General features: G+C 29.5%; 4 protein-coding genes across 7 annotated transcripts in view; 3 read left to right on the forward strand and 1 right to left on the reverse strand.

Moving 5' to 3' along the window:
* The window catches only part of LOC108780318 (Protein tyrosine phosphatase 61F), a 10,977-nt gene extending 1,796 nt beyond the window's left edge, over positions 1 to 9,181 (forward strand). The window contains exons 2-9 of one of the 2 annotated variants that reach the window (XM_018547975.1): positions 194 to 355; positions 428 to 687; positions 816 to 1,041; positions 1,122 to 1,274; positions 1,527 to 1,701; positions 1,780 to 1,981; positions 2,061 to 2,171; positions 8,970 to 9,181. In XM_018547975.1, the coding sequence (XP_018403477.1) occupies positions 194 to 355; positions 428 to 687; positions 816 to 1,041; positions 1,122 to 1,274; positions 1,527 to 1,701; positions 1,780 to 1,981; positions 2,061 to 2,171; positions 8,970 to 9,033 (1,353 nt within the window). In that variant the 3' untranslated portion in view covers positions 9,034 to 9,181. Of the gene's footprint in view, positions 1 to 193; positions 356 to 427; positions 688 to 815; positions 1,042 to 1,121; positions 1,275 to 1,526; positions 1,702 to 1,779; positions 1,982 to 2,060; positions 2,572 to 8,969 lie in introns of those variants that run through there. The other variant, XM_018547973.1, reaches the window with a different exon arrangement.
* A 4,384-nt stretch (positions 9,182 to 13,565) lies between these two features.
* On the reverse strand, positions 13,566 to 14,303 carry LOC108780234 (uncharacterized). Its single transcript, XM_018547870.1, has 2 exons — positions 14,155 to 14,303; positions 13,566 to 14,075 (listed from the first exon to the last, which is right to left on the reverse strand). The coding sequence occupies exons 1-2, from the start codon at positions 14,263 to 14,265 to the stop codon at positions 13,566 to 13,568; spliced, it is 621 nt and encodes a 206-aa protein (XP_018403372.1). The 5' UTR covers positions 14,266 to 14,303.
* Positions 14,304 to 14,931: 628 nt separating this feature from the next.
* LOC108780319 (uncharacterized) lies at positions 14,932 to 17,912 on the forward strand. Of its 3 annotated transcripts, none has more exons than XM_018547976.1 (5): positions 14,932 to 15,008; positions 15,486 to 15,734; positions 16,176 to 16,337; positions 16,721 to 17,116; positions 17,601 to 17,912. In XM_018547976.1, the coding sequence occupies exons 1-5, from the start codon at positions 14,991 to 14,993 to the stop codon at positions 17,910 to 17,912; spliced, it is 1,137 nt and encodes a 378-aa protein (XP_018403478.1). In that variant the 5' UTR covers positions 14,932 to 14,990. The 3 variants fall into 3 exon arrangements, with proteins under 3 accessions (XP_018403478.1, XP_018403480.1, XP_018403479.1); XM_018547978.1 differs by having other exon boundaries at positions 16,754 to 17,116; XM_018547977.1 differs by having other exon boundaries at positions 16,176 to 16,322.
* A 4,127-nt stretch (positions 17,913 to 22,039) lies between these two features.
* LOC108780321 (uncharacterized) lies at positions 22,040 to 24,203 on the forward strand. The gene is made up of 3 exons (XM_018547981.1): positions 22,040 to 22,134; positions 23,223 to 23,558; positions 23,771 to 24,203. The coding sequence occupies exons 1-3, from the start codon at positions 22,117 to 22,119 to the stop codon at positions 24,113 to 24,115; spliced, it is 699 nt and encodes a 232-aa protein (XP_018403483.1). The 5' UTR covers positions 22,040 to 22,116; the 3' UTR covers positions 24,116 to 24,203.
* The last annotated feature ends 814 nt before the right edge of the window (positions 24,204 to 25,017 follow it).

Consider the following 25,017-nt stretch of genomic DNA (forward strand, 5'->3'; position numbering starts at 1 on the left):
AGAGAGAGAGAGAGAGAGAGAGAGAGAGAGAGAGAGACTCAATAAAAGGTTCAAGATTACTTAAATTAAAAATATATAGAGCAACTTTTATTTTAATTTATATTTTTGTATTGTTAATATATGCTTTATATATAAACAAAAGTATTTCTTTGTATGCTTACAATTCGTTAATGATTTACTTTATATTTTACAGGGCATACGTAGCGAATGTGAAACTTTTGAATTTACATGCAATGAATCAAAAAAACCACAGAACAGAAACCTAAATCGTTACAGGGACGTGGCGCCATATGATCACACTAGGATTATACTTAAAAGAGGTGTATGTGATTACATTCATGCCAATCTTATACGGGTAAATATATTATGCAAGAAATAATGTACATATGTAAGCAATTGAAAATGATAAACATGATTTGTACATCAGGTGGATCATGCTGAAAGGCAATATATCTTGACGCAAGGACCTTTACCAAATACTGTCAGTCATTTTTGGTTAATGGTATGGGAGCAAAATAGTAGAGCTGTATTGATGTTAAACAAGATAATTGAGAAGAACCAAATCAAATGTCATCAATATTTTCCGTTTGATGATGTAAATTCTACTTTAACGTTTGACGATGTCAGTATAAAGGTGGAATACATCAGCAAGAAAGAATTATCAGATTACATTACTAGAACATTACGGTAAAGGAATACATGTATATTATTAACTGTATCATATTTTTATCAAGATTTGCTTTATAATTGATAATTACATTCTTAATGTTTTTATAAGTGTTATGACGTATTCATTGTTTTTAACTTATCTACAGTATAACGGATTTGGAAAATAATGATAGTAGGGAAATCTTACATTTTCATTACACCACTTGGCCAGACTTTGGAGTACCACAACGTCCAACGGCCTTTTTACGTTTCTTGGCAGACATCAGGAAATCAGGAGCGTTAGATCAAAATGTTGGCCCACCCGTTGTTCATTGTTCTGCAGGAATAGGAAGATCGGGGACACTTTGCTTAGTTGATGCATGCTTAGTACTGGTACATGGAATGAAATAAACAATTTATGATTTACAGGAAATTGTTTTGGCAATTGTTAATCAAGTGCTATTTAATTATAGATTGAAAAATATGGTTTAAATGCTCTAAATGTACGAAATGAATTGCTGGAAATGAGACGGTCTCGTATGGGTCTGATACAAACACCTGAACAACTTTGTTTTTCATATGCTGCCATCATTCAGGGAGCAAAACAATTGCCACTTGAAAACATGGTAAGTAATTGATAGTTGCTATTGTTTATCGAGTAGATTATAATAATAATTAATATAGTCTTAAATTTTTGATATTTTTTACTGGTATTTTAAAAGAGAATATTGCTTTTTGCAAAATATGTCTACTTTTATTAAATAATAAACTTTTTTAATTAGAAAATGTTTTCAACGCAAAATTAGTTTGGTAGTAGCAAATTATTGCGATAAAATTTAATCACCGACTCACTGTATTATAAAATACATGCTTTATAGGATATGAACAACGAAACAACTGATGAAATAATAACAACTTATGACGAGATGAATAATAAAAGTAACCATCCATTAGAAAAAGATGACGAACCTCCACCTCTACCACCTCCTAGAGGAGAGTCTTTAACTCGTAGTATGATGGCAGATCTAAGTCCAGATGGTTCGACTGATAATGGTATTTCTTTCTTATTAAAACAAAATGATCCTTATATACCATAAGTAGCATTAATAACAAAAAATATATGAATTACAGATGAAACAGGTGGACCACCTGATAAACCTTTGCCAAGTGAACCACCGAACTATGTAGAATTAACAGATGAAAATTCATTTACATCTCTTTCAAATTATGCATACAAATATAAAACGGATGATGACGTACTTGATGACGAAAGTCTTTCCAACGACGCTGAAAACTCTGTTTTAATAAACAATTCTCCGTCCAATTCAGACGCGTGAGTAACTCTTAGTAACAAACGCGAATTATTTAATGTTCATCTTAATGTGATTATGAATTTTGTTCTCTTGAAATAGGAAAGGGGAAGTGCGTCGCCGCAAAATGGAAAAAAATGAACGACTAGCTACGCAAATACGTGAGATGAAACGCCGACGGAAGGAGATGGAAGAATGGCAGAAATTCAAGAGGTCATTATTTACCCCTCTTAACATAAGCTTAGGCATTGGGATCGGTGGGGGTATTATAGCGATCTGTTACTACCTGTATATGCGTAGTTAGATGTCGTATCTCATTTAAGGATGTCATACGTACGTATACACACGCATCATTCAAATTATCGATAACATTTCGATGACTTGTAATCGTAGAAAATGTTACTCTTAACATAAGATTCTGTTGCGAGGTTTTAACAATCTTGGCTGAAATCTTCGAGAGTAACTAAACAAAAAATTTTGTATGATATGATCGGCAGTAAAATGATATCGCCAGTAATATCGCAAACGATACTGCCTCCGTTATCGGAAGAATAAGCAATGAGAAAAAGAAATAACAAAAAACAGTAGGAAGGAAATAAAACAATGCTAGAAACAAGGTGGTACATTCTTGGACTGCATTGTTATATATTCGAGTAGTAAAAATGAGAATGGATACTAATGAAAGAGAAAAGGAGAACTTTTAATTTGTATTTTTATATTGTGATTTATTTTATGAATATCTAGAATGTTAGAATATACTTGTTCTTTTCATAATTCTTTTATTACACTTTTGCTATCAAAAAAGAATAGTTTATTCTGTATATGTGTTTATGAAAGTGTTGTCATGAAGTAAATTTTATCACACAATTCCAATAGATAAAATATAAATCAAGAACTATGTTAACACTTTGACTGCCATTGAGAGAGGAAGGAAGTTTATTAAATCCGACATTGGACGTTACGTAGTCGGCTTGTACATCGATTGGGCAAATACGATCGTTCTTGTAGTATACGTCCACCAGCGGCAGACTGTCAAATATGAGTTATCTAATAATTGGCCGTTAACGTGTTAACATCCAGATAGATTACTATTGTAGATAAAATATTTACTCAAGAACTAATTACGCAGTACTATATCATGATATAATCATATAACTTTATAAATATTGATTTGCGTGAATTTCGATCATTCATTTTATTTACTTAGAATTGATAATACGCTCGTATAATGATACACATAAACACAGCGAACACAGTGAAAATCACGGATATATAAAGCTGAATTAAATGAAAAAAACAATTTCATCATCTTGAGTGACTTTGATTTTATCATTTCCTGTAAATAGAACATTGCTTGCTAACTAAATTCGATCTTTTCCTTTTTTTTTTATAATTTAGGTAATATAACGATAAATGAATAAAAAAAGGAAACATTATATTTCTGTGATTTTCGATTAACAGGACATTTCTAAATGAATTAAATTTGATGTTAATATTTTACCGAAATCATTTTAGCTTTGAATAAAAAGCTAGAATGAAGACTTATTTCCAAATCAGCTTCATATATTTAATTTACAATTTAAATTCATATTTTCAAATAATACATTTTATGTTACAAAACTGGGTAGCTTATAAATTCAATCTTAATTTTTTAATGAAAATATGGATTCAATGATCTGGAAATAATCTATTCAATTTCTTTAGTAGCGTTAAATGAATATATTAGTGATAGGCGTAGAAAAAACTTGTTAAACAATCTTAGTTCCATAGATAAATATTTTTTAATTGCTCTAATTGAAGTAGTTCTACTGTCTTGTATCAAAGTCATTCATGAAAATTTAGACTGCGCATATGTATATTAACTTCACAAAGAATTTAAAAATATTTTTTATTTATTATAATAGAGAGTTTTGCTTACATTTTTTATTATTTGGCTATGAGTATTATATACTTTTTTCTTATTTACAATTTTTTTCTTTTCCTTTTTTATTACAACAGAATATTACAGTGTGCAAATTGCCATCTAGGATGATAATATTTGATGTAAGTGATAAACTCGTACAGTTCGTTGTCATCTATGAATTCGATTAATTTAAACGATAGATTATTAGATTGTATAATAGAATCAATTATTTTACTCTGCAATATAAGACATTCCTGATGCACGGATGTTAGCTTCAAATTTCTTGTAAAGATAAAATTATTTTAGATGCCATTATGTAAAGATTGAACTCATCATGTTTATAAACTTTTGCTGACGAATGATTTTTACCTTCTTTCTGTTATTAAATACTTCATAAAAAGAATACGAATTTTTGATACGGAAGTTGTGACAGTAGAAGGAAGGACACAAATATCTATTATAAGCAAGCAAAGTGTTATTTCCAAAAGTTACTGGTGATCTCCGCGACATTTTCTCGCTTCTAACTTTTCTTTTTATAAATTGAATCCTATTTGTGCATTTATCTCAATAGCCTTGTTAACTTCGAAAATTTAGTAATAAAGTTATATTGCGTTAGAGAGGAGTTGGGAAGGGTTTACAAACGCGAAATCTTAGAAAATGTGAATTCCAGTTCATTGCTCAACAGTGTATGTTGCAAATTGTGCATTGAGCATTGTGGACAAAGACTGAGTATGTCTATAATGACTTCTAGGACAAAAAGAGGTGGAAGTAAATGAGCGGTAAAATAACGAAAGTTAAGCCGGCGTATTTCTTAAGTCGAGCTTTTATATAAGCTACTTTGAGAGAAAGACTTGTCAGATCGTGTTCCAATCCAAAGATGAAGCGTGATGAGAATATGTGCGTCGCGACGTCTTGAAAAAGATGCGCGTCACTAAAGCGTATTTTTTACTTTTGTACGTTAACTATCGTTGGAGCACGATCTTCCAACGAAGTTTTTAGGCACGTCGCACTTGCGCATATATTGACGTGTTCGTCTTCGCGTAATTATGTAGAACTTTAGAACGTTGCAAAAGAAATTGAATGGAGAGCAAAAAGGGAGCGAGCATACTCTACGTGGAACACGATGTCGAGGGGATATGCAGTATTCTATTGTCAACAACACGTTTTAACTTTACGCACTAATATACTATTGTTATCTAATTTTTATCGAGATATTATTTATGTAAGTATATAAAACCGTAATCTGCGACGATTCGATTAAACGGAAACTACACAATTAATTTCGTGACGATCGTTATCGTGTCATTGGCGAAACTTATCATGCGTTCAGAAGATCTTTCAATCGTTCCATGCGTCTTGAAATTAAACCGAAAACATGTTGAAATTTCGAGAACGGTACGTAGTTTGCGTAGTTAAAAAAAGTCGCAATTATTCATTAGCCGTTTTACGCATGAAAGAACCGGGATGAACGATCGTAGACGCTCATCTCTCTCCTATTGTTAACGATCGCGCGAAGCTTCCGGAAGTGAGACATACGCTCATGAAAGTTCACAGGTCACGAAAATACGGTGCTAATTACAAAAAGTTCCAAAATCGATGTGCGCTTCGAAGTACGTGCGTTCGTGCGTGCATGCGTGGATCTGAGATGAGAAACGCTTGTATGAGAGAGTGAATGCGAAGGAACGATGGGAGCAGTTACCGATGTTGATCGTTCAACTTGCTCATCGAAGCATTGTTCAGGAAAATGCAAGCACGGTTTTGCATTGTATAACATTAGAAATTAATTTCTCCAATACAATTTTAAAGTAGCATTTATCAATTTTATTGTTTTACATTGAAAATATCATTTTTTCTCTCAATTATATATTAGGTATGACAGTCTATTTTTATTTTCACACATGTAATTATAAACTTTTGAAAAAAGTATCTATGGACCTCACATTCAGCATCGGACAAGGCACGAAAAAGCATATTCAGCGACACATTCTTTTATACTACTCACATGCATACAATAGATATAATGTCATACAAACAAAAACAGAAACATAGCTAAGTGCCTACTCGTACAAACAAGGGGAGGGAAGGGAAATCACAGCGATCGATGAATAGTGTAACGATAGCGACTTCTCCCCTTTTTGGAAAAGCATAGTCACCGTGAAAGCGAGTCGTTTTTATTACCCGACAATATATAAGTAGATAATTTCTAGTAAATATCTGATTTGCTCGAAATGGTACTTTCGAAGGTGCTCCTATTATACTTAAGTAATCGTAAAATATCACTTTTGTCCTTATCAATTTTATCTTTTTATATGAACAAAATTTTTGTGAATAACACGTGTTGTTTGGTAATTAAAAACGTAGTTTCTTTAATAAAATCGTTTTCTAATTATAAAAATTGGCGAGATATTTCTAGAACGGAATAATTATAATGAAAACGCAGGTCTTTGTAGGCTACAATTTTCTCGCCATGTTATATACTCTATAATATATTTTTTTAATAAAAGATCCTTCGTTTATAGAGAAAGACCATTTCGAATCGATCAATCTAACATAATCTCCGGATTGCCAAGCGATCATGCATCAGGGTATCGACGAAATGTGAGCGATCGAGTTTATTCTCTCTCGAATAGAAAAATTGATTTTATATCATTAACTAGGCGCGATTGATCTTGCGCAAGAAAATTTTAACAGTCGCAGGAACTTATGTCTTCAACTTAAAGCAATATTCATTGTGGCGATATCGAACATTTATGATTCGATCGATACGCTTGGTAGCCGGATTAATAATAAGAATCGAGTGTACCCATTAAGCAGATGTAAGAATGGAGACAGAGGAAATTGACGATCCTTGATTCTTAGAAGCGCAACAGCTAGAGCATACATTTTATAAATCACGATGTCGTTTAATCTGTATAATGCATCTTTTATAAGACGGGGCCTTTTTACTGACGATTATCAATCGTCAACTATCGTCGCGAAAAAACATGGATTTATCTCAATACAAAAAAATAGATGATTGTGAGCGTGCTTCTGAAAGGATTAAGAGAAAAGTATGTGAAGATGGAGAAAGCTGTACGCTTGTCCGATTAATCGACCATCAATTGGGAATTTTATAACGATTGTTTTCATAATTTGTAGTTACATTAATAATTGTAATAGATAAAAGAGATAGCCGAATTGCAAGAATTTATAAAATTTGCTAGAACGTAATGTTTTTTGACACTGTTTTGATTATAGTTATATGCTATATTCAAAATATTTAAAAAATATTTAAAGATTTAAAAAAATAATTGATTAATCGCACAGCGTCAGTAAGGGTAATATCTCTCCCTACCCCATTCTGCATCCTGCACAACTCGAAGTAGTTAATTACATTTACAATGTATCGTTGTAGAGCTATAGTGTCGAATGGTATTTTAATGTATAGAAAACTGAATGCACAGTAAAAGAAGGGAAACGGAAATTGGAAACATGTGTGAAAGGAAGAATTGAGTAAAAAAAAAAGGAAGAAAGAACAGGAGCGAAGAGAGGAACGAAGCGTGTAACAAAAAATTGTCACAATTTGCTGCATAAACTATCAGCAAAATTTTACAAATTATTTGAAATTTTATTAAGTATTACATTTTTTTATTAGTATAATCTCATCAATTTCTTGAACAGTGCAATATATATTTTTTCTAGTAATATTCTTTTGTTTACAGAAAGCCTCTTTAATATTTATTCGTTACGAATGAGTGTTATTTAGCATGTTTTTTAATATTCGACATCAGATTAAATATTATCTGTTTACAAATAATTAATTGGATCTTAACGATGAGCAACGTTAATCGCTGTAGAGTCGTTCCTCTCTTTTATCGAAATTTTATTTACATAAACAAGTTACACGGATAGGCACTGGATGGCACATAAAGATTTGCATACAATAAAATTTATACAAAAATAACGAAACGGCAAGATCAATGTTTTTGCAAATATGCACATACATCAGGCCGATTCGTTCGAAATGATTCCCTCCTGCGAGAACGCTCTTATTGTAGAGGCAGTACTTGGCAGATATTTTACACAACTGGAAATAGCATTGTGAGAGTAGAACTTTTCGCATTATAGATTTTATACACGAATTTAAAACACGTATTTCTTGTGTATTTTTCATCGCGAATTTATTTTCGCAAAATACATTTCTGTGGAGAATCCGGATTCATGTACTATGGATTCAGGTAATACAGATGTTTTCTTACGAATCATCGATGCAATGTAGTAGATCCCAGACAATCATGACAAAGGCATTTCAAATTGTTTAACCTGATATACTTTTTTTGTTTATAATGTTCAGAAAAACAAACTTAATTAGGATTAGAGCGGTGGATTATTATTAAATTAGGTACGAACATTTTGTTTAATATGATTTGTTTTAATACCCGTAATGTTCATTATCACAAAAATTCAGTGTCTACCAGGAGTTCCGTAAAATCTTAATAAAAATCAAAATGTTTTGGATCTATCTGCATTTATTATATTTTATTTGTAAATAGCGTTCGATTTTGGTTTTTAAGTAATGTTGAAAATTGACTCTTGGTACGCATATTATTCTCTAATTAGATTAGTTTCTTGGCAACAATAACAGCTGTACTAATATCAATATTAGGTATTACTTTAAATTAGTCAGGATTTTGTTAGTCCTCATTTTCATATGTGAATTACTGATAGATGGTAATAGTACATCAGTTATTGATATCTTTATTTTAAAGTTGATCATATCGTTTATTTCGAAAATTATATAAACAATATTAAGATTGCATAAAAGTAATCTTGATGAATTCATCAATTCTTGATATATTGCAGAATTTAAGTTACACCATTTTCGAAATAAACGACTTGATTTAAGACGTTGATTCTGTTCTATCTTGCAATCTAGATTTTGAAATTCTTAAATCGTATAGATCCTGATATATTTTATACATATATGTTCATAAGTGATGCGAAATCGTACAGTCCCCCTCGTATTATCACCTAGCACAAATTATTTTACCCTCTGTTATCCGTTTCGTATTTAGTCCTCCACGTTCAGCTAAAGCCCGTAGAGATCCTTATCTGATAATTTCTTTCAGATCAAAAAGCGAAACTACCGAAAGCGGCGAATCTGTGCACGAGGAGGCTGAGTCCACCATCTAAATTGAAAGGAAAAAAAAAAACAGAAAAAACCGTCCTTCCATAGAATAATTCTCCGTTGTGTGCCTTGTCACATTTTAAAGGAAATCATGCTAGACACGAGAATCTGTTTTAGTACAATAAAAATACTTAATAAAGAAAAATAAATAAATCAGACTGTTTGTTACACAAAAATACAATGTACATATATTCGCTTTCGCGAGTTCTCGAGTCCTGGATTATACTTAGGATGAATTACTCGTGATTTTCGCCTTTCCTAATTTTTAGTGATTTTCTAATTGAAAAAAGTAAAACTTTAATTGATAATAATGATAATAAAAATTAAGCAACAAATGCATTTATAAAATTTTAATATAATTTCGCCACTTTCTCCATTTGAGAGAGATTTACCATTCATATATAAATTTACTTTATCACAAAATAAGATAATTTATAAAAATGAGTAAATTAAACAAAGATTTATATCGTTATTTCATCAAGAAATCAAAATTTACTTTTTTTAATTACATTAACGAGAAAAGAGAATGATTTTTAAATGACGAATTATTATGTAATATTGATTAGAACATGATTAAATTTTCACATGTGTTGTGATGTAACAATGTGTAACGTGGCGTTTTAAAGATAGTTCTCTCTTATGTCATGCATCACGTGAAGATCTAACCACTGCATGAATAATAAAATATTTTGCAAGAATATGTCCTGCGAAACGAATTAAAAATAAAATAAATTATGAAATTTATTTTTATTTTTATTAAATTTGGCAATAATCGACAAAAAGTATTGCGATAATAAATCAATGGTTCATTGTTGGATATAGAAGCAACTCTATATACCGATTGTCTTAATTATTATCATTATTATTTTTTGTTATAAAAAAAAAATATATATATATATTAGCTAACAAAATGTAGTTAAGACAGATTTTTTAAAATTTTAAACTTAATAAAATTAATAAGTAGATACAGTAATATTGTAATAAAAAAAAAGTATAAAGAAAAATAATTTAAATTTATTTCTAAATAAGATATTTTATGAGTTAAAAATATGTTCTGGACACAAGCAAGACACTGTAAATCTGGATAATTAAAAGACATATTTTAGAACGTACTGGCAAAATAACGTCAAAATGACTATGACGCTTTGTTTCTATAAGCATATATTTACACGGTATTTGAGTAATCTTGAATATATATGCAAATATCAACATACTAAATTATCAATATTTTACACGTAAAGAGATAAGCATCGAGGGAGACGTTTCCTTGCAGCCAAGTTAATAGTAAGCTTGCAAGGCCAATCAAACATGAAACTTCGTAGTACACCTAGGATAGATCAACGATGTGTCATGTCTACTTGGTTTACCAGGTCAGTTATCACCCATCGTAGAACGTCATTGTATAATTAGCGTGCTCTGGTTTGACGTCATTGTTTCATATAAATACTGAATGTCCAGTCCTGGCCACCATAAACTTGTGAGAGAGCTGTCTCGACGTACTTTCAAGTAAATGCTTTGCATTGAAACGTTACTTCCTCTTTGAGTAATCTAATCTTGAGCGAAAGCAATTATATTATTTTTCTTGCTAAATATCGTCAATAACTCGATACTTTCCAATTAACGGAATGGTAAGCATCTTTTTTCCAAATTTAAAAACAGATCATTTCTCTTAAATGTATACATATAGCTTCTGTTTCTATTTCAAATCTATATATAATGTCTTTTCTACAATTTTAATAATTTTTTTTCTTGTAAAAATATAAAATGTTCTAATTAATTTTGATACTTATTTGAATCATATAGTATACAAATTATTAGAAGCAAATCCGTTTTATTTTAACAAATACATATATATATATATATATATACATATACTGCAGGAAATATGTATATTGAATATTTTTTAAAAATATCTACGTTTTATTTGAAATTTGGGATATTTTTTAAGCATAAACTATTGATTTGCAAATTTTTAGATATCATTGACACTGATTATATAAAGATGCATCTTTTTTTCTTAGATGGCTGTCACATTTATTGTCTTTACACTACTCTTAGTCGCCTGTTCTTACGCATCACCTCTTAGAATGATGAGCATGTATGATTCTCCCATACTTGTTGTGCCGGTTGTTGTTCAAGAACTAGACGATCCTCAAACTTTAATGAACAAGGAATCGATGTACGCATTAAACGACGGTTCTAAAGTGAATGATATCGCGACATCCAACATCGAAAAACGCAGTGTAGAGGAAGCAAATGATGATGATCTTGAGACTGCAGCTGGTACCAATGTTCTTCGTCCTCTCTTTGTGTATCGCCAACAAGTCGCGTATCGACAACGTGCCAGAGATGCTTTTCGACGAGGTAGACGAATATAAGCAAAAGATGCAAAAGCTGATTTGAAGATTTCAACAGATTGTGACTAATTGTTATCTCATTTTGATATTATCGGGAGGATAATACATTCGAGATACATGGAGACTTCTATATAAAAAAGTCTCAACGATTCTAAAGATCTTCAAAGTCCTAAAGAAGGATTAAAAAAAGATCGGACGAGAAAAAACTTCATGAAATTTAAATAAAGACACGCAAAGCCTGAAGAAAGATGGATAAATTATAGGGAAGTTAAGGTGGTGGCTGTATTAAAATGATTTGATTAAACAAAGTACAACATCTATTTTGAAAAATAGCAAATTATGACACGGACTTTTTTTAAACACAACTGACTCCGTAGCTCGCCAAGGCCTATATGAGGTAAAGCTTGCTGCGAATATTTATGGGTGTGCCGTAAGCATACAAAAGTAAAAACCTTATAAACAGCAAAATGGAAGATTCGCTCCAATATGAAAATTTCTGACGCAAATAAAACTGTTTTCTTGTCGAAGCTTACCGCTGAGATAAAAACACATGTGAAGTATAGAAAAAGAAAACAAAGAACCGGTAACGGAAAGGAAGCCTTTTGTATTGAAAAACGAGTGAACTTTAAAACATCAGCAAGGATATTGAACTTGTTAGTATAATTATCTACGCTAAAAGGTTGTGGACATTATTTTGACGAATATTAACGGTATAAATTAACGAGTGTGAACTAATATATCTTGCTGACTCAGAGGGGTCTTCTTTTAACGACGGAAGAGCGAAACAACAGGAGCAAAAAATCAAGAAAACATTTAGCTATTTTACGGTCATATATGATCTCTTATAAAAATTGTATAGATTTAAATCGAATTAAAACTAAACATATAAGACAGTGAGCTGATTAAAATAATAAATAGAAGAATTAGAGGAAGCGGCAGTATATACTGCTTTATAATTTCTAATGTAATTAATTAGCGTTTCCTTTAATTATAAGTCGATTATTACTTAAAAATAGCATTAATAATTAAAAGCTATCGACCAAAGTTACTTTAAGTAAGCAAATAAGTTAATAATATTAGGGTCTGAGCATAGGATTGCCGTAACACATATTAAGACATACTTAAGTTTTAGACGTAAGCAACGCACAAGTTTTGGCGTTGAATTAATGGACATCGATATATGTCTTTATAGCGTGCTACCACGTGCTATATAAGCAAAAATAAGTAATCTAATCGTTTGTAAGCAAGTCAAAAATAATCTTGTTAATTGTCCTGAAAGAGTCTTTAATGTGTTAGAATCTGTGCTCCGATCTTTAGTTGAATGGATACTCGAATGTACATATGGGAGTGTTATTTATGACATAATTTCTTTGTTGAGAGTAAATATTACTTACGTAATGAAATAAATATGTATATGACGTTTTATAAATAAATGTAGAATATTAATTATACATATGTTCATTTTACTTCTTATTATTATCATCATTCACAAATACATAACATAATTAAATTAATTAATAAATACATTTTTATTTTTTAATATAATTAACATTTTATTGTTTTTTGTTATCATAAACTTATCGATACAATATAAAAAGAAAATGTTTATTAAAATAAAATATAGAATTGAGAACAAAAATTGATAAAATAATAAAATAATGTATTATTTACTTTCATTTTAAAAATATTCTGACTTTGTTTTAAATACGCAAAACTTTTAAAGAAATTAAGCACTAGCTCAATTTAATTATAAGAGCCCCAACACACACTTTTGCATAACGCATAAAGCATGTGCATAAGGAATTTCATTGGCCCATTTTCTTTTGCATGAATCAATGGACCAATCAAATTCTTTATGTATATGGTTTATGCGTTATGCAAAAGTCTGTGCTCTCCGCTTAAGCGTTAACTTTTATTGGTAAAAAAGTCATTCTAGAGAACTTCGATAAAATTGTTTTAGAAGTAATCTCTCTCTTCTCAAGAAACATTGCAATTTTGATTTTATCATTTATTTATAATCGTAAGTTTATAAGATTACTTTTTAAAATTTATTATTGATACATACTTCTCTATTTTCTCTATCAGAAATATCTGTCATTACCATTTTCTACTTATATGGCTATGCAAATTTAATTTCCTTTTAATGAGAAGAAAAAGAAAAAAAACTCAGGAACTTCCATTTATTTTCCTGAAAATACAGGCGGGTATCTCCAGTAATTACGATAACGTTCCCTTCTGTCATTCGCTCGATATCTGTGATTTGGAAACTGTCTTCGATAATACAGATTCCAATACGGATATGCAGATGAATACCTATCTTCAGCCATGCTAAGATCACCCTCGTAGTTCAGATTTGATTTCGGAAGCACACTCCTACTGTAGTCATGGTTGTTAAACTTAATATCATTAGAGATCGATGCGAGGTTTGAGTAATCTGAGTTGCCTTTTTCAGTTTGACGACTTAAACGAGCCGGTATTAAACTAGGATCCAATAGGATATCATGCGACGATAAATCCTCAGACGGTTCTTCTTTATGATCTGCATCGTTTTCTTTATCCCCATTGTCTCTCAAGTGTTGCGTATCTTTAATATTATTGCTTGAAAAGTCACTAGTTGAAATTGTGGATACATTTGATGCGTTATTTAAATATGACGGATCCTTTGCTTCTTCTCCAACCTGGGTAGAGTTCTTCATTTTCAACCAAAAGATATTTAGTATTATTCTATACATTTTGTTTCAAATTTACGTGATTCTTGACATCTCTTACGTCATGTATATTGTCCCACGAAGTTCCAATCGTTGTCGATTCAGTGGACGTTGATTCCGCCAGGATCGCGAGAGAATAGAAACTGAAGAGAATAATGCTCAAGCATTCCATTTGAATCACGGATTTTTTGGATGATATAAAGAGTATAGTTTCCAATTGCAGACTAATGGCTCAGGAAGTTGAAGCAAGTCTTTTATAGCTTGCTATTCAGGATTCGTTGCTAAATTACTTGTTAAACACTATCGACTCTCGATATCGTTATGAGTCCGCTAACTATAAATACAATATTTCTTCGTAGTTGGTCAAACAGTAGTTGTTGTAATATTCCAACATTTTTGTACGTTATATTATTTCATAATTGTTTCATAAATTTATAAAGGAATATAAAGAAATTATGTTTAAAACGATAACTAAAATGAATATCCAACCTTTAATAATTTTCTACAATTTTTGTAATTTTTTGTAATTATATTTATCAAAGTTATATTAAACTATAAGAAATAAAATATTAGCACATGTATATTTATCAAAACAAAAGAATCAATATTTTATACAACACGAAAAAATGTGAAAAGTATAAGATTATAACTCATTAGATGTAATTATTATATGATTAATAATTATATATGTCTGTCTGTATGATCTGTATGATACAGCATCCGTGCAACGAAGTTACCGCAAGGTTGATACTCACGTTTATTAACAGAGAAACGATAATTCTTTCAGCACGTCGTATAAAACCAGTATGATCCGTTATACCTCGACAGAGCTGGAAAATCTTTGGCGAAGCAGTCTTGTCGAAGTTACAGGAAGATTATTGCAGTTTTATTATCGAGATGAAAAACGACTTATCGGTACGTTTTAAGATCACTTGAAAAGTCCATTTTTTATATAAGCAATTAATACAATATATACCGTACGAAGAATAAACGCAAAATTTTGCGTCATATATTATACAATTTTTTTATTTGAAAAAGTTATTTATACTTATAAAGTTAACAAAAAAATATAAAATATAAAAAATATATAATTAATTGAACGTATGGTATATTAAATTACAAAATTATTTAATCACTTTAATTAACTTTACGTTGATATAATATGATAAAATACTTAATTTTTTAATGACAAATTAATATATAATATGTGTGCATTAATATTTTGAATAGATTATTTTTTAGTAATTAAATTCATCAAGTTTTAAAATCTTGAGAAGGTATTAAATTTTATTGTAAACTTTAACCTCTGCTTAAAGTATACAACTTTTCAATTGCATCCAAGCCAAAATTTAAGCTCGTATTTAAAAAACGTCATTGATTGTATTTTTATAGCTTCGGAGTATCATGTTTTTCATGATCTTCATATTATTCGTGTGCATATCGGATGCGAAACCTATTGATTATGAAGACATTGCGAATTTATTACCAACGGAACCTCAGACCACGAATGATACGTTGGCCATTATTGTGCGGGATCCGGTGGTGCAAGATGCTGTACAAAATACAGTCGGCAATGGATCCTTAGAAGGCTTGGTGATAAAAAAGAAAGTGCTCGTTATGCCCGCCACTGAACCTACTAAGGTTTATTTATCATATTCTACATATTTTTACATATACAATTAATTATGAACATTACTCCAACATTTTTACACATCTGCTTCGTTAAAGAATACGATATTTAAAAATACAAATGAATACTGCTGTTATTAATAACATACTTGTTAATTAATTATTAGTATGACTACGATTATTAGCCTTTATTAACAATAACAATTCATAGCGTGATTAATCTTTTACATAACAACAGCAGCTTGGGAATGCTAATTAATTATTGAAAAAATGATGTAATTTTATTGTCGTAATATTAATTGTTTTACTTCATATTATGACTACACCGTGCCGATTCATTTTTAGTATAGAAATAAATAACTGTTTTTAAGAAAATCAAAAAAGATTTAGCATATATATTTAATATATATTCGAATTTATTACATTGTTATGTAAAAGTACAATCTTTTTAAGGTGGTGTCACAGCGTGAACAGATTCTCGTCGTTCCCATGACAAATTTAGAGGATGTACGAAAAAATATAACAGAAACTGTGAATGCAGAAACTATAGATGATTCAACACCTACAGATGTTCAACTTTTTACTGAAAACGATGAAAATGTACACACAAACTCGGTAAAATATGTAAAAATGTCTTTCTGAATTTCTTTTTAAGTATAAATCCCAATAACAAGCATGTCTAAAAGACATCATAGGCTGATATTCCATATGTAAGAGAGAGAAAGAGAGAAAATATCGTCTTAAATACAGTCTTAAGATATTAAATCGATAGGAGCTATTAGCATTTTATTACTTAAGATAGACTTGAAATGAAAAATAGATTACAACGAATATTAGCCATAAAGATCGTCTTATAAACATGCGTATTACCCGGGAACTATAATGATCGACAATTGCCATAATGTATATCAACTGCCAATGTTCTATGTAATTTGAGAAGATGTAATTTAATCGTCAAAGAACATATGGTACATTGACGCAATGTTATGATCTTCCAGGAAAGTAAAGATCTTTCGTTTTATGAATCGCAGCACGGTGATTTATACAAAGCATTAATCGAGACATCTAAAACTACGCAGAAACCGTTCCTTATCGATAATATACCACAAGAAATTCCATATATTGTGCCGAACCCGAGCCAGGAAATAGCGCTCTCGGAACATCCACCACTTACAATATCGGTACCAATCATCGCGTTTCTAGAACCCGCAAAAATATCTGATGATAAAATTGACATGCCGATCGCGGCAGTATTACCAACGCAAGATGAAAACTTAAAAAGTCAATTTGAGAACAGCCGTGACGAAATTCAACGGAATGTTCAAAATTACGTCGATGACAACTCATGGAACGTAGATCCTAACAATTGGCGATTTGATCTGTCCTCTTCGGAGGTAAATCCATTTCTCACAATATTTAAGATAATTTCTTTAAATTCTTTATTTTTTATAAGAACTAAGTACGAAATGAGAAAACTATGAAATTTTGATGGATGCTTAAAACAAACTTCAATATTTCAATTATTACGATAATTTACATAACATTATATAATATACATATATATGTGTGTGTGTATACAATATATACACATATTATATATATATATATATACACATACATTACTATAGAATGTTGCAAATAATGCTAGAAAATAATGCTAGAAAAAAATTAAATCTAAAATTAAACTATGAAGATATTAGTATACCCGTATTTTATAGATATTTTAAAATTGCAATAAATTATAATCGTTACCATCAATGCAATTATTATTGCATTGATTGCAACTAATTAAATTAAAGTTAGTTACAAATTTTGCGTTTAAAGATAAATAAATTCTAATATTTAGAGAAAGAATTAAAAAATGTTTTTTTATCATAGATGGAAGTGTCACCGTCACAGTACGAGCCGAGCACAAAACAAATCAAATACACGAATGATATCGAAAATTCATTGCCTGCCGCAATGTCTCGTGTCGATATTATAACACCACTCTTTTGGACTTCGGATGCAGATACTAACTATTTCAAAAATCCACACGATATGGAAGTTGCCGCGCATACTATCTTTAGACCGCTTTTCAGATACCGACAAGAGATGCAGCGGAGATCTTATAGAAATTCGGCTTATCAAAGATACAATTCTTATCCAAGACGAAATTATCGATATAGATCCCGTTATTCCAACTATTAGTATTTTAACCAATAGTGAACGTTCTCATTACTATTAAAATAATTTATATAGCGTATAATATTAATAATTTTACCTTCGTTACTGTCAAGTTAAACTACGTTAACTTAAAGTACTTAAACTCTATATAAAAATACAATTTACTAAATTTATCGTTTATTAGGATTTTTATATTTTTAACTCAATCTATAAGATTTAAATAATAAAATGGACTATATTAACGTTTGAGTTAATAAATATTTATAAATAAAATATCGATAATTATAACTAAGCAATTATGAAATAAAAAAATAATTAATTAAAATAAATTGTACTTTACAAATTACCTAGTTCTGGTTTGTTCTTTAATTCTGTTCTTCAATTCCGTTTTTTAATCCCGTTCTTTTTTCCAAATATCTTTATTCTATATGGTATTTAAATGAGCAATCGCACATAATTATCTATTATTATCAGTTTTAATTAACACGCAACTCATTTATGTGTCAGTCAGAGTTAAACTTGACATAGTCAAAGAATTATTCCTTGTCTTCACGTTTTCTCACATTACGTATGGATTCCTCAAAATAGAAAGTGTATATATGTTAAATGGTCGCGAATTTAAACTGCTAAAAGAGGCAGCTTTGGAATTAATTTAACATTTACTAGATCGTATCTTGAGATATATGTAACGGCAGTGTCGCGCGCTTGGCTTAGCGCCGAGACACTACCGTGTCTCCAGATACCTACATATTTAGAGATCATTTATTAGAACGTCTGACGATGACATATGAAACGTGTGTCAGTATATGTATATTCTAAAGCGGAACATAAAGTCTGTGTAAAAAATGTGTGTCGAAAACAAATACAAATTCGTGGATGTAGATTAATATCTTTTACTGTTTTCATGAAAAAAATAAACAAAACCAGTACATACTTCTTTCGAAAGTAACACTATATATATTCAAAAAGTAGGAATTATAGTGCATAATTATAATTAAACCTTATTATATCTGATAGAATTAAAAAAAGTAATATAGATAATTTTTCAACGATTATTGCTTACAAAAATGTTTAGGTATCTCCTTAATCGATGTCTTCTACGATTGATTATAATTGTTACAGCTTACAATTTTGTAACAAATAAAGCATTGCTCCGTGATAATATAGCAAATTGTTATATATGTTTCATTATTGTAAATCATTATTATATATTTCTTATTAAAATATCTCTAATTTAATTATATAACAACAATAATTTAATTATATAACAACTCTATTAAAGTAGAATTGTATTACTTACATGATATGCATATTTCTTTAATGGTCCATTTAATATTAGATAGATATATAACGTTAAAGAATAATGCTTGTAACATTATAGGAACTGTTCCTAATATTAAATATAATAAAATTACGAGCGTTAGTCAAGGTCTCATTGGCGAATAATTTGAACGATTATTGGCATATTTACTAAGAATACAGTAGAAATTACTGCAGTTTGTAGTAAACGTATCATTGTTAATACCCTCGGGGTGAATATAAGTTAGTCACTTGCTCTTTCATCTATTCATTCATACGACGTAAGACAGTAGTTGTCTAATTTTTCGTGATGTGTGTTCCGAACTTTTTAATTAGCTTAAAATAAACGCGTACCTCCGTATAATGTAAATCGCGTTCAAAAATAATTTTTATTAAAATTTAAATGTAAAATAATACATTTAAATACCGATAGCAAAAAGGACAAAATAAATTTTAATACTTTTGTTCTTTATACCAGAGTTACTTTTAAATGAGAAACACTGTCACCTTCACTGGAAGAGTGGGAAAACCGCTTGCATATGCAACACGTGTGAGTCGTACGTACGTACAAATGTTTAGCGTTCAATGAATAGGCGTTTAACACTAGCAGAATTCAGTGTGGATTACAAGAAAATGCTTAATCCTGAGTTTACATTAACTCAGAAGTAGTTTCCGTATTTATATCATTCCGTATTTATATCAACCAAGTTTCGTAAAAAGCTAAAAAAATGTTTTCAGATCCTAATAAAGATTAATTGTTAAAATAATACAGAAATTAAATGAATGTAAGCTTAATATATAATACAAGTACTACTTTGTTACAGAATTATTTTTTTCACCATGTTTATATTACAATGTACAGCTTATATCTAATAACTTTTCCATCAAAAAATTCAATTAAAAATATTACACGTGAATAATAAATTATAATAACAAGTTATAAGTTATAATAATAAGTTACAGCAGTAATGATGTATTCAAAAATTCTACATTTGTACTCATAAAATCCATATCATAAAACTATTATTTCGTAGAAATGGTCAAAAGTTCGTTTCCCTTTCCTTTCTCCTAACAGCTTTTTTTTTCATTGAGGGCTTTCACCCATCTAGGGTTGCAAAAGAAATACTACGAATTTTCGAGTCTTTTCATTTGTTTTGTGGTTCGTTACGAAGATGACTCACTGTGGACTCGCAGTGGCGGGACTTTTACCAAGAACAAGACTGCTCTTGCTTTACAACGAATCTGCATATCAGATTCCTGTGTGAAACTAACTTAATTACGTTCTTCAAGATCGCAGCCGGCTCTTACGTATATAACCGTTGCGCGGTCGATCTTTCCCCTCAAATACCGCCTAAGAGTCCGAGCAAGAACTGGAGAGCGAGCCGCAATCAAGACATTCGCGACAGGAAAAGAGGAAGTATCACTATACAATGAGATTGACGTTGACGGTAAGAAACAAAAAAACGACGTAATTTATCTAATAATTAATTTAATTTTTCAAACTTTATCTTCTCCAACACTAAAAAAATTTTTTTGATTAGACATTACATATATTCAAAATATTTTATAGTTTTAAATATAATGTATCAGGTTGAATTTACTGCTGATTCCTTTTTTTACCGCTTAATTTAACATAATATAATTAAATAACAATTATGTTAAACGATAAAATCAATATTAAAACTATAATAGTAAAAATATATAAAATTAAAATGTAATAAGTAATATACACAGTTGACAATCTTATAAAACTCTTTAAAAAGTAACTACTATTTAAAAACATACTACAATGCTATATATTCTTTTATTAAAAATATAAAAGATTGTCTAATTAATTTCATTATCTCTCGACAATATTTCCTTTTGATTTTAATTACTTTTAGTAATCATACATTTTAAATTAAACATTTTTTAATTAAAGTTTAATTTCAACCTCTTGTTTGTTTGCACATAAAGTTTTATTATTCATTTTTATTCGTAATGATATGAGAGACGCTATATTGCGGAATATCTTTATTAATCATTAAAAATAGAAGTCGTAAAAATTAATGAAATTCCATTTTTTATCATCTTCATTAGTAGATACTAAAATAAAATAAGCAAGTGAATTAATCATTGAATTAAAACAGATATTCTGTAAACCCGCGGAAGTGATATTTTTTATTTCAATTGTCTAAATGGCATTGGCGTATATTCGTTTAAGGAAATATGTCATCTTCCGCGTTTTAAGAGGTGATTAAAGCTATCGTATCAAACCGCAGGAGATAACATGCGTACCGTCATGTAGTAAAAATTATATCAACTTTGAGAAAATTTAAAAAAACCTGAATTTTTTAAATTTAACATGTATGCTTATATCTTCTTACTTACACATTTATTAATACTATTAATTTATTCTTTTTTTTTTCCAAATAAAGTAGAAATTTATTTAATGATACGATATTATAATCTGCATTTAAAGATAGAAATAATATAAAAATTAACATCTTATTTGTACTCATAAAATCCATATCATAAAACTATTATTTCGTAGAAATGGTCAAAAGTTCGTTTCCCTTTCCTTTCTCCTAACAGCTTTTTTTTTCATTGAGGGCTTTCACCCATCTAGGGTTGCAAAAGAAATACTACGAATTTTCGAGTCTTTTCATTTGTTTTGTGGTTCGTTACGAAGATGACTCACTGTGGACTCGCAGTGGCGGGACTTTTACCAAGAACAAGACTGCTCTTGCTTTACAACGAATCTGCATATCAGATTCCTGTGTGAAACTAACTTAATTACGTTCTTCAAGATCGCAGCCGGCTCTTACGTATATAACCGTTGCGCGGTCGATCTTTCCCCTCAAATACCGCCTAAGAGTCCGAGCAAGAACTGGAGAGCGAGCCGCAATCAAGACATTCGCGACAGGAAAAGAGGAAGTATCACTATACAATGAGATTGACGTTGACGGTAAGAAACAAAAAAACGACGTAATTTATCTAATAATTAATTTAATTTTTCAAACTTTATCTTCTCCAACACTAAAAAAATTTTTTTGATTAGACATTACATATATTCAAAATATTTTATAGTTTTAAATATAATGTATCAGGTTGAATTTACTGCTGATTCCTTTTTTTACCGCTTAATTTAACATAATATAATTAAATAACAATTATGTTAAACGATAAAATCAATATTAAAACTATAATAGTAAAAATATATAAAATTAAAATGTAATAAGTAATATACACAGTTGACAATCTTATAAAACTCTTTAAAAAGTAACTACTATTTAAAAACATACTACAATGCTATATATTCTTTTATTAAAAATATAAAAGATTGTCTAATTAATTTCATTATCTCTCGACAATATTTCCTTTTGATTTTAATTACTTTTAGTAATCATACATTTTAAATTAAACATTTTTTAATTAAAGTTTAATTTCAACCTCTTGTTTGTTTGCACATAAAGTTTTATTATTCATTTTTATTCGTAATGATATGAGAGACGCTATATTGCGGAATATCTTTATTAATCATTAAAAATAGAAGTCGTAAAAATTAATGAAATTCCATTTTTTATCATCTTCATTAGTAGATACTAAAATAAAATAAGCAAGTGAATTAATCATTGAATTAAAACAGATATTCTGTAAACCCGCGGAAGTGATATTTTTTATTTCAATTGTCTAAATGGCATTGGCGTATATTCGTTTAAGGAAATATGTCATCTTCCGCGTTTTAAGAGGTGATTAAAGCTATCGTATCAAACCGCAGGAGATAACATGCGTACCGTCATGTAGTAAAAATTATATCAACTTTGAGAAAATTTAAAAAAACCTGAATTTTTTAAATTTAACATGTATGCTTATATCTTCTTACTTACACATTTATTAATACTATTAATTTATTCTTTTTTTTTTCCAAATAAAGTAGAAATTTATTTAATGGTACGATATTATAATCTGCATTTAAAGATAGAAATAATATAAAAATTAACATCTTCGCAAATAATTAAAAGTAAAATATGTAAATATTAATTTATTTTTCAGCTTTTTTTATTGACTATCTCGCTAAGCTTAAGCAGTGCGAGAAGTCGACAACGCACAAGCATATTAAATTCCGATCGATTATCAATCAATCAACCAGATTACACACAATCAGACAAATCCTTGGATGATGAAAGAGACATCAAGCGAGTGCAAATCTATAATCAAATTGGATTGGATGGTAAAGTGCGAAGGATTCATTTGGATTCTAATGAAGAGAATAAACCAGGCATTCGCGCATATGGTTTACCGAGAAAACATTTTCAAGATAACGGTATTATCGAGAGATTGCATCTTGGAGAAGATCGCATAGATGATACCTTAAAAAGTGGTCGATTAGTAAATATTCTCTTTTTTTTAAATCTTCTTAATATATTATATCAAAACTTAAAATATAAATTTATGTAAAATAATATAATACACATTACAATATATATTGAAAAAATTAGATTATATATATATATAAAAGTTTAAATTACAATGATTAAAAAATCTAAATTAATAATTCATAAAAATTGTAAACGTATACAATGAAAATGTATCTTTTATAGGTTGAAGCTTACGGAATACCGAAGAATAAAATGGAGACCAACGGTTTTATAGAAAGATTGCCATTATCAAGCACTGGTCATCAAGTTGCTAAATTAGATTCAAGAAATGAAAATATTAGAATAAGGAGATCTATTCGTACGGGATTCGAGAACAAGGTCGAAAAGAAGGTCGCTAGCGAGGCGGAAGATATGCAGACACAAGATTCTAAGGTTTTCAGACCGCTTTTCGTCTACAGACAACAAGTAGCTGCTAGGGAAAGACGGAAGCACGCGAGGAATGTAGTACATAGACATCACGGACATACGACGCATCAACCTTGCTACCATCATCGAATGATCCACTGATTTTATTACAATAAGAATATCATAAATATGTATTCCTCATTCTACAGAAACTAAACTAATTAGATTTAATTTAATACCTACATTTATACAGCAAGTTCTCATTTCTTAGACAATAAATATATAAAATAATGTTCTATAAATGTTTAAAAGAAATCTTACTCTTTTTCAGATTCGTTAAAATTATTTTTCTAAATTTTTCAGACATTTAACTTTTTATAGTAAAATTTTATCTTTACAGATAATTTCTGTTTCATTAAATAAATACGAAATATTTTTAAAAATCTATAGCTCTATATAATTTCATATAATGTTGAGTTTTGTATTATTGATTATGCTTAAACAATTGCATTAAAGTATAAATGTAGTTATAACTAGTTGTAAATTATTAGAAGAGTAGATCGCATATTTAAAATTACAAATTTTACATTTTGCATTAGATTAAAACCATTGCCTTATTCTTTATGCACGATGCCAAAAAGTATTATACAAATTAATAATTTTAAATTAGTTTATTCTAAATAGAATCGTTGCTAGACTTACTATATATGTATACGTACTAAATGTTATTACTGTATCTATTAAATAAAATATAAATTTGACAACGTTTTCTTATTTACCATTCTTATATAATAACTTGAAAATTATCAAATGCAAAATTTGGACTTAGCACGACACTTTTAGAAAAAGTTTTAGGTCCAGATATTAAAAAATTAATAAAGAATCCGTAACTGCTGGAACTCTAATTAAAGTTTAGAATTCTACGAGAACTCTCGAAAACTGTCACCAAAACTAATTAATGTACATGATTAAAACAACCCATTTTCTAAAATTAAAATAATTAGAAACAATGATTATTTTTATTTTATATATTATTTTTCTTTTACTGGAATATAATTCTCAAC

The sequence above is a fragment of the Cyphomyrmex costatus genome, unplaced genomic scaffold, assembly GCF_001594065.2.
Source record: "Cyphomyrmex costatus isolate MS0001 unplaced genomic scaffold, Ccosl1.0 scaffold69, whole genome shotgun sequence".
NCBI classification, from domain to species: Eukaryota; Metazoa; Arthropoda; class Insecta; order Hymenoptera; family Formicidae; genus Cyphomyrmex; species Cyphomyrmex costatus.